Here is a 14,836-nt window from a genome sequence, read left to right on the forward strand (position 1 = left end):
TTGAATTCAGTTATACTTTTGGCCTTTATAGCAACATCCCTTGGCAACGAGTTCCACAGGTTGACCGTGCATTGTGTGATGAAGTACTTCCTTCTGTTTGTTTTAAACCTGCTGGTTCTTATTTTATGTTGAGTATTCTTCCTTATTCACTTTCTCCATACCATTCATGATTTTATACACCTCTATCCTATTCCGTCCCCGTCATCTCTTTGCCAAGTTGAACAATCCTAGTGTTTTTTAATCTCTCCTCTTGTGGAAGCTATTCCATACCCTTATCATTGTTGTTGCCCTTCTGTAAGGATAAGGCCTTTTCCTGCAGTCATATTGTAAGTTGTCTATGGCCATATTAGGAGAGCAGCAGCCTGAGCTAAGAAGCAGAAAGTCACATTCCATCTAAATTACATTAAAACAATGTAATATTGGGCTGTTAAGGCGGCGATCCTGTCCTAATAGCACCCACCATCACAATAGCACCCACCATCACAAGATGAAGAAACTCATCTTGAGATGGTTAAAGAAAACTTAGTTCAATAGCATTCTGTCTGGCAAGAAATCACTTATCAATTGTCGTGGTTGTGAAATCCTCATTTCTTTATTTGTATGAGCTCTGTCTGGTTCTTTGATTGTTTCTGTCTGTTACATAATTAATTTTGCTAGGTGTAAATCAATTAAGATGATGGGGTATGATTGGTTAAAGGATTGTTTTACAGTATGTTAGGATTGGTTAGAAAATTGTTTAGTAAAGTGATTGGTTAAGGTACAGCTAAGCAAGACTCAAGTTTCACTATATAAACTTATCTAAAAGGAAGTTTTTTGGAACCAACTCCAGGACACAGCCCCAAGATCAGAGCTGCCAGACCTCAAACACCATACCAACCACACCATACAGAAGCTACAGTCCCCAGATGACCTGATCCTAATTGTCCGTCAAGAAAAGTTCATCTGCCTTATTGGGAGTAGTGAGCATTGTGTGCTTAGCTTGAGTATTTTGTTTTGGTAACTGTTAATAGAGATTAAATAGGATATTACTGTGTAAGGCTCTTTCACCTGTAAAAGACCCCACAAATCCAGAGTGTAAAGTTAGGCCCTGAGCCCACAGATGGGTAAGAGTGGGTGCCTAAATTATCAGGGTTACACTTGAGCCCTAGGAACAAGGTAAGGGTGGCTGCCCTAGAGCGTAAGATTATGCCTGAGCTCTAGGAACAGGGAAGGGTGTGTGTGCCTAAATTAAGAAGGTTACGCCTTAAGCCCTAGGAACTGGGTAAAGGTGGGTGCCCCTAGAGTGTGCGAGTAACAGAATTTTGTGCAAGTAACACTTCTCTGTATCTTTTCTAGTTCTAATACATCTCTTTTTAGATGAAATATGCAGTTAATGAAACAGAAGGGCTCCCCTGAGGCAATTCTGTTCCATGGCTTAAACACATAATTACAACTGTTTACAGTACCTTTAGGTGCATAGTGTAATGGTAGATTTGAAAAGTTGTTAGCCATACTAAAAATCCTGATGGAAGTTAGAGAAAGAAAATAATCTCTCTCGGCCAATTCACAATAGCTTTCGGCAGGTTGATGAGTTAGTAAGGTAAGCAAGATATGACTACATATATCTCAGACACATTTTAGGGATTCACTTTGTTATCTTGCTGCTTCCCAGCCCTTGATGCATTTTCTGGGTCAGGTGTAGTAAAGCAAAGCTCCCTAAGAGAGCTGCCAACAGGGGCTATTGCTGTGTTACTCCCGGAGGAATTCTGTACCAAAAAATAAGAAATTATGTGCACAATATTTTAAAATTCTGAATATTTTAGGTCAATATAGCACAATATAATCACACCAGTTTCAATTATTTTGGTAATTTATTTCAAAATACCTGTCAGCAAGTATGTCTGTAACAATACAGACAACAAAAAAGATTCAGGACATGTTTTTTGACAAATAGATTCCTTATTAGGCATATTAATACAGAACTGAGTAATTCATTCAAACTACAATACAGAACCATATTTCCTGCACCCCTCAGAAGCAGTGCAAAGGCTTGGGGGAATCAGGGGTAATGGAGAAGCTGAGGGAGAGGGAAGCAATTGTTGGAAAGGAGTCTGGGTGTGAACTTGAGAGTGTTGTTGGACATGGTTGGGAAAAGTATGGACCACATTTTTTTGGGGGTGGGGGTCAGGGAGGGATTGTTAGGGAGCTTCCCCCATGCAGACCCTGGCTGACCCCAGCCTCCCCCATTCAGGCACATCTGCCCATCCCCATGTGTCCCTGCACTCCGTCCCCCATCCCTATGTATCTCTGTGCCCCAACTCACCCATCTCCCTTCCTCCATGTAGCACCACACACCCCCAGCCAGCCCTCTCCCCCATCCTATTGTAGCCCTGCACCCCCTCCCCTCATTCCCATTTGTCCCTGCACTCCTTCCCCCATCCTTATGTGTCTCTGTGCCTTCTGGTGTGTGGCCATCACTCTACAGGTCCTGGTTCATTACTGGGATTCCTATGAACTACAGCAACAAAATAATAAGTGGTGATTTGCATGTAAAGGTAACCAGCCTCTATCTAGTCCGTTGACCCAGGAAACAAGGGATGTATTTGCCCTCAGCAGCCCCCAAGCTAGAAACTGCTGACTGACAGCGCATGATGCCAAGCTAGCATGCTGGCCAAGTCCATTCTTTGGAACCCACCCAAAAAGCCTTATCCACATTAAGACCAAAGCTGGTAGCATTCACATCACATACACAAACATCACAATTAGCCCCCCTTGTTGTCAGTTTGGCATAAAGGGCCAGGAATGAATGGGTCACAAGAGACTGACTAGCCAGCCTCTTCAGATCATGGTTAAGGCACATTAGCGAGTGGGCGAGAAGCCTATACTGTTGTTGTCATTGCTGTACCTGTTCTGTAGAGAGAGAGAGAGAGAACTTCAATCTCAACATTCTTCCCTTTCCACAAGCAGCATATCCACCTACATGAAACATGCACAGAATCACTCCATCACCAAGGCCCTCTACCCCATGGTTTTAGCTGAGAATTTCCCCCCCCCCCCCTTGAACCAGTCATAGAGCAGGGTTTATGGTAAACAGGTTGACATCTTTAATTACACCACCTTGTAATTGCCGTTGGTATGTTCAATTATCTTTATAAAGGAAACAGCCAGATTTGTGCAGAGTCCAATCTATCTGCATACAAATTACAATGCACACACACTGTAATGTAGGCAGCAGCTTTTAACTCAAATAAAACAATGAATTGCAATGCTCACAGGGAGGATGCTTGAATAATAAACCTTAACTTCCCACAGTTCAAGTTGTTTTGGGGCCAGTAATCACAATCAGTTTCTCTATCAGCAACGGGATACATTAGACAATGTTGTGGTGTATTAAGGCCTTAATAGTAACTGTTAAGCATGGCCAGAGAAAAATGAATCTGAGACACAGCACTTAAAACATTATTTGTACTTACTCCTTCCCCAACATTTTCCACAATAGGCTTTTCAGCCTTCCGTTCGTCACACAGGAACATAAATTACCTCCACACTTTAGCATTATAAGGGATTTGCTTCCTGTGGTGGTCCTCTTACAGAAGAGATAGAGAAGACAGCAGAATTAAACTTGGGACTACAGTTGGCTGAAATTTGGAATTTCCAGGTCATGGGAAATTTCAACGTTCAAAATTTCCCATGAACTGGAGATTCTGAAAAATCATGTTTCAGAAACACCAAACCAGTGTTTTCAAAATGAAATAGGCAGGGGGTACTGGAACAATTTTTATAGGGGGGGTGCTGAGAGCCATTAAACCTAATGGTAAACCCTGTATATAATGGAAACCATTTCAAGGTCCGAGGTGCGATATCACTATTAGTTCCAGCACCTGTGGAAATAGCTCCCCGGTAGTTGCTTAGTGAAACTGAAATAATTCATGTCAGTTTCACTACTTCCCACCACTAAATAGCAGCTATCAAACAGTCATTTTCAAGGCTACCATTCAGTCATGAGCAGCTGCCAGGGATTCCATGGTCCACTAGCCCCATGGCAGCCTGGCCACATGGATGGCCCAGGGCTGGCAACCCTAGGGCTACCAACCCTAGGGCTACCAAATTCCCACACCAGCTGGCTCCCCAAGCTAATAGAATATAGGCATCTGGGGTGCAAGTTGACTGGGGAGTCTGGCTCAGTGGCAGACAGCCTGGAAGCCCCAACTGGAGATGGGTCTCTCTGAACTTTCAAGCTCCCTATGGTACTGGGAGTCCAGCTCCTGAGAGCAACAGCTTGAGGCAGGGCTGCCCTTCCCTCATCAGGAAACATGGAAACCCTGAGAGCTTCCAGCTGGAGCTTTCATGGCTTCCAGGCTCAAGCTCAAAATTAATTTCTTCAAAGGGCGGACAGAAGGGTTTACCTAGATTTATAGAACAGTACTTTGTTCTTTACCGTCAGCTTTATGCAGTGATCCTCCAAGGATTTGGGGGGGGGCGGGGAGTGTGTATATATTTATTTATTTAAAATGCTGCAGGGTGGGTTGGTTTTTTTGGTGTGTGCATGCACTCTCAGCAACTCTGGTCTTTCCTGGTGTTGCTAGAGGACCTCTCTGTTGGATGTATTTATTCAAGTGGCAGAATGATAAATTCAACACATTCTTCAACGTGTCAGTCAGCAAAGTTAAACCAGAGTTAAAAAAAAAAAACTTCCCCTGCTGTTGTTACACTAATCTTTTATTTTGCAGAATGGGGCAATGTGACATACTAGCTGGTAAATCATGGAGCCTCTGTACTTCTCCCCCACACACTATAGCCACAGAATAATAAAGAAAGCAAGTAGCATTAACACATGTAAATTACTAGGTAAAGTGGCAGTTGTGCAGTTTCTTACTTTAAGTCACCTTTGTATTTCACACGGTCAAGATTATGAATACTGAAGAAACCCTCTTTGAAGATATGGCTCGTGAGGGCAAATAGAAGATTAGATGCGAATGTTCACAGTTAGTCTGTAAGCCTTATTAGGGCAGGGGCTATCTTCTTATTAGGGGTGGGCAATGCATACCACGGTAAGGCTCTGGTCAAGGCCTCTAAGTGCTGCTGTAATAATCAAAGAACTATGCATGTTGTTCAAACAAAGCACTCGGTAGTGAGAGAGGATTTTTGTTTGGCGAAGATCCCCACACTCTTTTCTATTCTAGATGCACTCTTGGCATCCTTGGAGTAAGCCGATAACATTCTAGACTTCCTAGTATCAGACAGAAAATTTACCAGCAATGCACTGGCTTGTACATGTTTGGATTTACTGTCCAATGCAGGGCAAGTACAAAGGAGCTAGCACACATCTACCAACATAAGCATTATCATTTAAGGTTGGGATGGAAAAATCCACTTTGCCATGGCAAATAGGAAATGTCCCAGTGAGTAAACCACTGTCCTTCCCTTAAAAAACCCACGCAAGGTTAACTTTTTGTATATCCTAAAGTCTCTCTCTCTCTCTCTCACACACACACACAGATGGAGTGCTCTAATACTTGAAATGCCTCAGCTGTGGGTTAGAACTTTCAGAACAAGCTGCAGCAAAGTGAAAACTAACCTAAGTATTTTCAGTTTTACTTTTACTATTCAGAACCCTGTAGCTTGTTGGTATCACTGCTGTAATCAGGTGTTTCATTCTGCAGCAGCTCCCAAAGTCTCTGAGCAATAGCAGAGGCGGATACTGAAGCTCCTTCTACTGAGGCTGGGAGCTGTAAAATGAAGGCTAGGATAGTAGAAACACCCCTGCTTAGAACAACCAAAAAGCCAAAAGAGGGTGGAGTAGAACTGTCCTTGAAACAGCAAGCCCCTGCCACCTTCCATTTCAGACTTAGCTTTCTGGCTATTATGTATTTGTTAAGCTTTCTAAGCCCAGTGTGAGAGTACATGGAAAGGGGTGGTTAAGATATGTTAGAAAAGATATGTACAGTACAAGATGTACAGTATAGAGCGTAATGGGGGTTAAGTAATAAGGAGAGAAACTATATGGGAGGAGGTAGAAAATATAGGGAAAGGAAACAAGAGACTGGTTAAAGTATGTAGAGATTGTTTTGGATGGGAGTCCCTACAGATATGGACTCATTAACAGCAAAATAGACCACTTCTTTGGGCTACTGAATTTTTAGTTGGAGCAGTATGCTTGTCCAAGGAATTTTGCAAAGCTGATTTAAGGACAGACCGTGCTCCATGCTAGAACAAAAGGAAGGAAGCTGGAAACACACAGGAGGATGGAAATGTCTTATTGACAAGTACTGCACAATGCAACAGAAATCCAAATAAAATGAATGAAGATTAACCTGGCAGGAAAAGAACCAGCCTGCACAGTGCCTTGGTATGAACAAAACTAAGAACATAACTGAAATTGATCTGGGTGTGACACCTGAAGTATTTTAGATTGACTAACATGTCACCAACTCTTACCCAGAAAGACAAGGGAGTTAGATAACTGACATACAGGAAAAGAGCCAAGATGCTGATTGTCTTAGTTGTATGCATTTAGTAAGCAACCGCATTCAATTGGCGAACAAGGATGCAACCCGAACACCATGTGGTGAGAAGAGGAAGCAATTGTTCCAAGCTTCCCACCTTTGAGTAATATTTTTTACCCATCACTGTTACTATCTTAAAGGAAAACAGTTAAGGTGTCTTGGATTAACCATCTCTCCCTTCACTAGCTGTCAGCAGGTTCATTGTTAGGAAAGAGTTCTCAAGACTAATCAGGAAGAACTCTTCCCACCTCCTCAAAATTCACAAGCAATCCAAGCACAACACAATAAATAATGCTGTAAGATCGCAGTAGCTCCAATGAGATATTTTTACCACACATAAGTTCAGGACTTTACCAAATACTTTCCTTCCAACAAAACTAAAATGAAACACAAGAGTCTCAGTATCTATTCTTAGCTCTCATCCCAGTCCTCTAGAGCCCAGTCCGGCATCTTGGAATTGTATTCAAACTCTGCTCCCTTGTAGCGTAAGGCATGCAGGTACATCACCAGCTCCCTAGGAGATGGGTCCTGCCTTACTATTTTACACTCTTCACACAGAGGGTCCTTTTCTTCTGTATGTCCAGCCTGATTCCCACTTGAACTAGCTCCTTCAGGGTTTGCTCCAGCCTGATTCCCACTTGAACTAGCTCCTTCAGGGTTTGCTTCATGTGTTTCTGGTCTGGTATCAGAATTTGGTGAACAAGCCAGTATTTCAGCTTCTTTCTGATCCTTAGAGACCTCAGTTCTGCAGGAGTCTGCGCTTATGGACGTAATCTCAACTGGCTTAGTACAGTAACCTGAACGATCACATTCTTCACTTCCCACAATAGGCTTCAGGTCCTCCTCTGAAATGTCCAAGATGCTCAAACTCTGTTTGGAACGATGTTCTTCCACTAAAGCCCTGAGAAGCTCCTCATTGGTTTTATTAATCTCACCACCCTTACCCTTAGTAGGACCCCAGGCCTCCATATTGTAGATGGGGTCATTAACAATCGGATATCCCAGGAATTGCAAATGGACCCGGATCTGGTGGGTGCGACCCGTGTATGGAAAACACTTGACCACACTGGTCTTGCCATTATAACTAAGCCTTTGGAAGACAGTTTTACAGGATTTGCCTTTGGGGTCCACACGACACACCCCCACTTTGTAAGAAACAACCAGGATGGGTTCCTCACAGGTCACTTCATTTTCTGGAAACTCCCCAAGCACGCGGCAGACGTACTCCTTTTCCAGCTACAGGGGGAAAACAGAGTGAACGTCAGAAACACATCAATCCAGACTCAATGTAAATCTCTCTCGAGCTCCAACTACATTAAACTTAATACGAACCATTCCTGCCCTCCCCTTCACTTACAGATATGTGGGGAAGTTCAGACATTTCAGTTATAGGATTGCAGATAAACAGGAGAGGCAAACAAGCGTCTCAAGTGTACCTCATAATATAGTGAAGTCTTCTATTTAGACCTACACTGGCTTCTGTCCCACTCAGGTGTACTTTATTAATGGAGTTTGATAGTTGAAATGTTGAATTATGAAGTCAAGTCCTAGGAAACTATTTTAACAACATTAAACCCAAATTTATGTCAAGATTTATTCTCAGATTTTTGTTGTCCCCCCTTACTTTTGGGCCCTTGCTGCAAATCTTAAAAGCCAGAGTCCCATAACTGGGATTGGCAGGTTGCGGGTGTGACACCTTGTACCCCATGTTCAGCACTTTTATATAGTTATGATATATTTTGTACAAAGTATGCCTTGTGAGGTATCATTTGAAAACTCAATCTACTGAACAACACTGTCCTGTAAAAATCTGTGTATCAACACTGTATATGGAGCTATGAGATTTTACTATAGGATTGTTACTGAAATACGCTGTAGTTCTGGGTAATGCCCGCAGACCATTTTCTCAAAGACAAAGACATCACCTAGGTGCTAAAAGGCCATTACCTGCTTAATCGGAGATATACCAGCATGAGCACTGTAAACAAGAAATTTATAATTCACCTGAATGTCAGTTGGCAGTTCACATATGCCATGGAACTTCCTGACACCATGACACAGCAAAGACTTTTCCAGTGCAAAGGGTCAGAGTATAAGAAGGGAGAAAAAAAATGCCTCTATATACCTCTCCTCTCCCATCTTTACTCATAGATCACTTGAAAGACAGAAGGTGCATCACTAAACTGAGGCAAGCTGGGGTACTGGAACAATTTTTATAGTGGGGATGCTGAGAGTCATTGAACCAAGCTGTTAACCTTGTATATAACGGAAACCACTTCAACATAAGAATGGCCATACTGGGTCAGACCAAAGGTTCATCTAGACCAGTATCCTGTCTTTTGACAAGTGCCAACGCCCGGTGCCCCAGAGGGAACAGAACAGGTAATCATCAAGTGATCCATCCCCTGTCGCCCATTCCTAGCTTCTGGCAAACAGAGGCTAGGGACACCATCCCTCCCCATTCTGGCTAATAGCCATTGATGGACTTATCTTCCATGAACTTATCTAGTTCTTTTTAAAACCCTGTTATAGTCTTGGCCTTCACAACATCCTCTGGCAATGAGTTCCATAGATGGACTGTGCGTTGTGTGAAAAAATACTTCCTTTTGATTGTTTTAAACCTGCTGCCTATTAATTTCATTTGGTGACCCCTAGTTCTTGTGTTAGGAGGAGTAAAGAACACTTCCTTATTCATTTTCTCCACACCAGTCATGATTTTTATAGACCTCTATCATATCCCTCTTAGTTGTCTTTTTCCAAGCTGAAAAGTCCCAGTCTTATTAATCTCTCCTCATATGGAAGCCATGCCATACCCCTAATCATTTCTGTTGCCCTTTTCTGAATCTTTTCCAATTCCAATATATCTTTTTTGAGATGGGGCAACCACATCTGCAAGCACTCTTCAAGATGTGGGCATACTATGGATTTCTATTATCTATCCCTTTCTTAATGACACTCTGTTCACTTTGTTGACTGCTGCTGCACATTAAGTGGATATTTTCAGAGAAACATCCCCCAGTTCCAGCACCTATGAGTTTAAATGGTCCTGGCCTAGAGGTTTTTCCAGCCAGTACAGACTACTGAAAGTTTTTGGGTGACAGAAACTTTTTGCTTTAAACTTATTAATCTTGGTAAAGCTTAGGAATTTGCTTGCGTGTTTATCTTTTTTCTTCTTTTGTAACCAACTCTGACTTTTATGCCTTATCACTTGTAAATCACTTAAAATTAGGGCTATCAAACTATTAAAAAAATAATCACAATTAATCGCAAGATTTAAAAATAGTTGCGTATTAATTGCAGTTTTAATTGCACTGTTAAACAATAACAGAATACCAATTTAATTTATTATAAATATTTGGATGTTTTTCTACATTTTCAAATATATTGATTTCAATTTCAATACACAAAACAAAGCATACAGTACTCTACTTTAATTTTTGAGTACAAATATTTGCACTGTAAAAAAAATAGTTTTTCAATTCACCTCATACAAGTACTGTCGTGCAATCTCTATCGTGAAAATGCAACTTAAAGGTAGAATTATTTTTTGTTTTTACATAACTGCACTCAAAAACAAAACAATGTAAAATTTTAGAGCCCACAAGTTGAAGCATGAAGGGCATACGAATGTTTAGCATATCTGGTACGCAAATACCTTGTAATGCTGAATAGAACAGTGCCATGCAAAAGCCTGTTCTTACTTTCAAGTGACACTGTAAATAAGAAGGGGGCAGCATTATCTCCCGTAAATATAAACAAACGTTTTTATCTTGAGTAATTGGCTGAACAAGTAGGACTGAGTGGACTAGTATGAGGTGAATTGAAAATTACAATCTCTTATCTTTTTTACAGTGCAAATATTTGTAATCAAAAATAATATAAAGTGAGCACTGTACACTGTGTTCTGTGTTATAACTGAAATCAATATATTTGAAAATGTAGAAAAACATCCAAAAGATAATTTAAATTGTTATTCTATTATTGTTTAACAGTGTGATTAAAACTGTGATTAATCGTGACTTTTTAAAATCTAATTAATTTGTTTTGCGTTAATCTCATGCATTAACTGCGATCAATAGACAGCCCTACTTAAAATCTAAAACAAGTTTATTAACTAAAGAAAGATACTGTTTTATCTAAACCAGTGTGTTTGGTTGAAGTGTTTGGAAAGTCTCCACTTGAGACAACTAAGGCTGATGCATATTCATTACCCTTTGTAAGAATGATGGACTAATTTATGAACTTGTACGATCCAGTGGGCTACTGAAGGTACGAGGCTCGGACTCAGGGATATGCGGATGTTGCCCTGTATCTATTTATGGATGGCAGGACACATCATTCATGTACTCAGCTGAGAGAGACTTTGCATGCTGGTGGCTGTGAGTGATCAGAACCTGGAGAGGTTTGCTGTTCACTAGCAAAGAAATGTAAAAGGCATCCCAGGCTGGAGAGCTAAGGGGCCATAGCAGTTCAGCATGCACCCTGGGGAATGTCACAACAGGCTATTGCACAGAATATTTACAAAATAATCTGAGTCCTTCAAAATTGAAATAGGGTTTTATTAAAACGTCAATATCCTCTCAATTATTGTCTCTCAAACTAGCACACTTATCCACTATACAACCTACTGAGGCACCCAAATTCTGCTCAGTGGAGCACCACATTAGCATCTTACCAAGAGCACAAGGGGTGCATGTAATTTGCACCTGTCTTCATCTTAAAGAAAAAGCTCTAACCTACTGAGACCACAGGCCCTAAAATGCAATGCCCCTAGACATAAGCTGTATTTATGCATTAAAAATTAAAGCAGCCACAGGCTGCAATGTAAACTTTGGGACTTGTGTTTGGCCAACAGCCTGTACTCGGACCAAACCTGCTTCAGGAGCTCTTTAAAGATGTACTTTGAAAATCACTGAAGTCCTCAGCCCTCACCTGTCTCTGCCGAATTTGCTCATCAATCCTCTTAGACACTTCTGCAGTCTTGGCAAATATAAGCACACCAGAAGTCATGCGATCAAGCCGGTGAATAGTGTGCAACTCCTTCAAGTTATGCTCTTTGCCCAAGATGAAGATGACTGTGTTGTGTCGAAATCTGCCACATGGGTGTACAGGTAAAGATGAGGGTTTGTCCACGACAACCACCTCGTCATTCTCTACCAAGATCCGGATAGGCTGAGCAGTGACTGGAGGCTCATGGCGATGCATTGTATTCCTCAGAAAATCGTTATTCTACAAGCAAAACAGATTATTAGAATAGATATGATTTCCCCAAATATCCTCGATCTGTGAGAAATAAGGGAGAGAAAACACATGTCCAGAATAACGTGGGATCCAACATTAAGAAACCAGCTAAAAATACAGTGGAACCCCACTATAATCATTGGGGTCCAAAAAATTCAATCGCGGTAAATGCGGGGTCGCGTTATAGCAGGGTTCCACTGTACTTGTGTTCAGCTTCCGTGCCCTGGCTAGGGAGAGGGAGGGAGGGAGCGGGGAGAGAGAGAGAAGGGGGATGGCCAGGGCTTCCTTCAGCTGGGGCGCTGGCCACTCAGGCCCTCCTGCCACCAGGGCCCGATTACTGGGGCAGCACTTGGGATTGCCGGCTGGGGGAGGGAGGGACGGACACTGGGCTGCCGCGCTCCGGCCGGGGCCGCGGGGCCACTGGGCTGCCGCGCTCCGGCCGGGGCCGCGGGGCCACTGGGCTGCCGCGCTCCGGCCGGGGCCGCGGGGCCACTGGGCTGCCGCGCTCCGGCCGGGGCCGCGGGGCCACTGGGCTGCCGCGCTCCGGCCGGGGCTTTGGCCAGGGGAGCGGGGCCCCCGAAGACGACCGCCACCGGCCTGCCGCGCCGACTGCCGGGAGGGCGCCGCGCCACTCTGCAGCCCGCTCCCAGCAGGGCGCTCCCCTCCTCTGTGCTGCCGCCCACTACATCAGTTGGCGGGGAGGGAAGGACGCGGGTTGGAGCGGGCCCTGGCGGGGACAGAGGTGAGAACTACAGGGGCGCGCCAAGGCTGCAGGGAGAGTTGCTCCTGCTGCAGCCGCTGGGGCATGGATCCCAAACGCCCCGCGCCTGCTGCAGCCGCCGGAGCCAGACTCGCCCCGCGTTATAAACGAATTTGCGTTATCACGGGGCGCGTTACAGCGGGGTTCCAGTGTATACTGGAAAATAGGAATGTATTATAATCATTAAGCATACTGGTTTACCAAATCCTATCTCAAACAATGTTCCCATGCCTAGTATTTCTTAGGAAGGAGGAAAGACTCATAATGCAAAAGGCCACTTGTGTACAATGCTGCTTGAGGGAGATAAATTCCTGGCTCCTGCAGGTGAACTGCCTAGGCCCTGAAATTTTAACTAATACAGCTTCAAATACCATCATTAGTTACATCCAGCACTTCTGGTTTAAAGTCACACTTTAAGTTATACTGAAAAGCATCCCCATGCAGAGAAAGCCTTACTCCACGCTCCTCAGATAAAGGACTAGATCTTCCTGTAGGTTTGTACTGCATATAGCTTTGGGTCCTACCATAATACAAAACAATAATTATGTTTAAATGTGGTTGTGGCCAAAAGATATTACATTATTTTCTTTTCCCATATGAATGAAAGAACAAAAAACCATCATGACATACTAGAGAACTAGGTTTTCTTTATGTAGGCTATTTTCTTTATGTAGGCTATTCTCCCCACTTCAGGTCACCACAAATTAGCTACACACATTTCAAAATATTGTTTTAATTAGCAGTTTTTTGTAGTCTAGACTGGGGGCTTGCGCTCTAGCGTGGGAAACAGGACGCCCCTTCCTCTACACACACAGCCAGGCAATGAACCCGCAACTGCAGTAACTGTTGTAGGGAGCCAGCGGTCCAGAGGAGAGGGCTGCTCCCGACTGAGGCAGAGCGGCCAGCTGGTGCCATGGGGGTAGCAGGAAGGAGAGTGAGAAGATGAGGGTCCGGGTGGGGCAGAGGGGCGCTGCACGCGGGAAGGGATCTCTCTCCCCAAGGGTGGGGAACATGTTCCTGAGATTACCAAATCGATGCCCCCCCACCCGAGACATAAGCCCCCGCCGGTGCCAAGCCGCGGTAAGGAAACCCGTGGTCTGGCACAGGCGGGCGGGGGCGCCTGGGACCTGCCTTGAGCACGATGCCGAGGTCCCGCACTGGCTGCTCGTTGAGGCGCAGGCGGCCGGCGCTGGCCGCGGCCCGGTAGTAGTCGATGGGCTGGGCGCGGAACTCGGTGCTGAAGACGTGCAGCAGGCTCTTGCCCACCCAGCGGCCCTTGCAGTAGGTCTGGAAGTCGAAGTGGTAGGGCCGCACCTTGCGCAGCCCGCCCTCGAAGTAGTAGTGGGTCTCGGCGAAGTGCGTCTCGCTGAAGCTCACGCCGGGGTTGCGCTTCCTCGGGGGCGGCACGTAGCGCTCGCCGCGGCCCGGCCGCTTCTCCTCCCCGGCCAGCAGCCGCCGTCTCTTGGCCGCAGGGGGCGCGTCCCCCGCCTCGAGGCTCCCCGGGCCAGGCTCTTCCATGCGGCCGCCCCCGGGCGCTAGCGCGGCGAGCGACCAGCGGACTCTCGGGCCAGCGAGGAGCAGCCACGGCTCAGGAGTCCCCACCAGCCTCGCCCACATGGCTTCGGACGGGGATACCCCGGCGCGTGACCCCCCGCAGTCCAGCCAATCGCCCCAGCCCGCTCCCTGTGACGCTTAACACAAGCGACCCGAAACTCCCCGGCCCTAGAGCTAGACACCGCCTCTTTTCCATGGCCGCGCTTGGCGCCGCCGCCGGGTCACGGCGGGAGCGAGGGGAAAACAGGGCCTGCGCGTCTCCCCTGAGCTCTTCGCCGCCGTGATTTCATGGGCGCAGTTTGCTGGCGCGGGCTGGGTGCCCATGTACGCAGGCACACACGTGCACGCTGAAGCCAGTTCCGGGGGGGAGAAGAGACCCTACTGCTGCGGTGACCTGAGCACTCTGCCACTGGCTGCTGCGGTGATGTGGCTGCACCCGTACTTCCCTGTGCTCCTGCAGCTGCCTCCCCTAGCCCCCTCTCTTCCCCCATCAGCCTATACCCCCAGCCCTGCCCCCTCGCCCCATGGCCACTCAGTTGTAGGTTTGCCAATTTTGCTTAGACATATTCCTAGAGGTTTCAGCACATGACAATCTATAATGAAAAATTAATTTTGAATTCCTGGAGAGTCCATGGCAATCCTGAAGGGTTGGCAACCTAATGTGTATAGGAAACAGGTAGGCACTAGAATACAGGAAGCAGCATCCAGCTGCAGAAGTAGCAACCTGGGAGTAGCTGCTGCAACCTGCTCCCCACCCAGCCCTACTGCACCAATAGGGAGCCACTGGGGGTGCAGA

General features: G+C 45.3%; 1 protein-coding gene across 2 annotated transcripts; it reads right to left on the minus strand.

Annotated features, from left to right (window-relative positions):
* Positions 1–1,831: 1,831 nt before the first annotated feature.
* RPUSD2 (RNA pseudouridine synthase domain containing 2) lies at positions 1,832–14,199 on the minus strand. 2 transcript variants are annotated; one of them, XM_042849477.2, is made up of 4 exons: positions 13,618–14,199; positions 11,418–11,714; positions 7,113–7,721; positions 1,832–7,070 (listed from the first exon to the last, which is right to left on the minus strand). In XM_042849477.2, the coding sequence occupies exons 1-4, from the start codon at positions 14,101–14,103 to the stop codon at positions 6,897–6,899; spliced, it is 1,566 nt and encodes a 521-aa protein (XP_042705411.2). In that variant the 5' UTR covers positions 14,104–14,199; the 3' UTR covers positions 1,832–6,896. The 2 variants fall into 2 exon arrangements, with proteins under 2 accessions (XP_042705411.2, XP_005284788.2); XM_005284731.4 differs by having other exon boundaries at positions 1,832–7,721; positions 13,618–14,196.
* Positions 14,200–14,836: the final 637 nt, after the last annotated feature.

This window comes from Chrysemys picta, chromosome 4, assembly GCF_011386835.1.
Source record: "Chrysemys picta bellii isolate R12L10 chromosome 4, ASM1138683v2, whole genome shotgun sequence".
Classification (NCBI taxonomy): Eukaryota; Metazoa; Chordata; order Testudines; family Emydidae; genus Chrysemys; species Chrysemys picta.

What these genes read in the sequence shown, in the direction of transcription:
- RPUSD2 (XM_005284731.4), bottom strand. Translation starts at nt 14,103, where the DNA reads ATGTGGGCGAGGCTGGTGGGGACTCCTGAGCCGTGGCTGCTCCTCGCT. An exon ending in ACCTCGGCATCGTGCTCAAG is followed by an intron (nt 11,715 to 13,617) that starts GCAGGTCCCAGG and finishes TTTTGCTTGTAG; the next exon opens with AATAACGATTTTCTGAGGAA. An exon ending in AGCAAATTCGGCAGAGACAG is followed by an intron (nt 7,722 to 11,417) that starts GTGAGGGCTGAG and finishes TTCCCCCTGTAG; the next exon opens with CTGGAAAAGGAGTACGTCTG.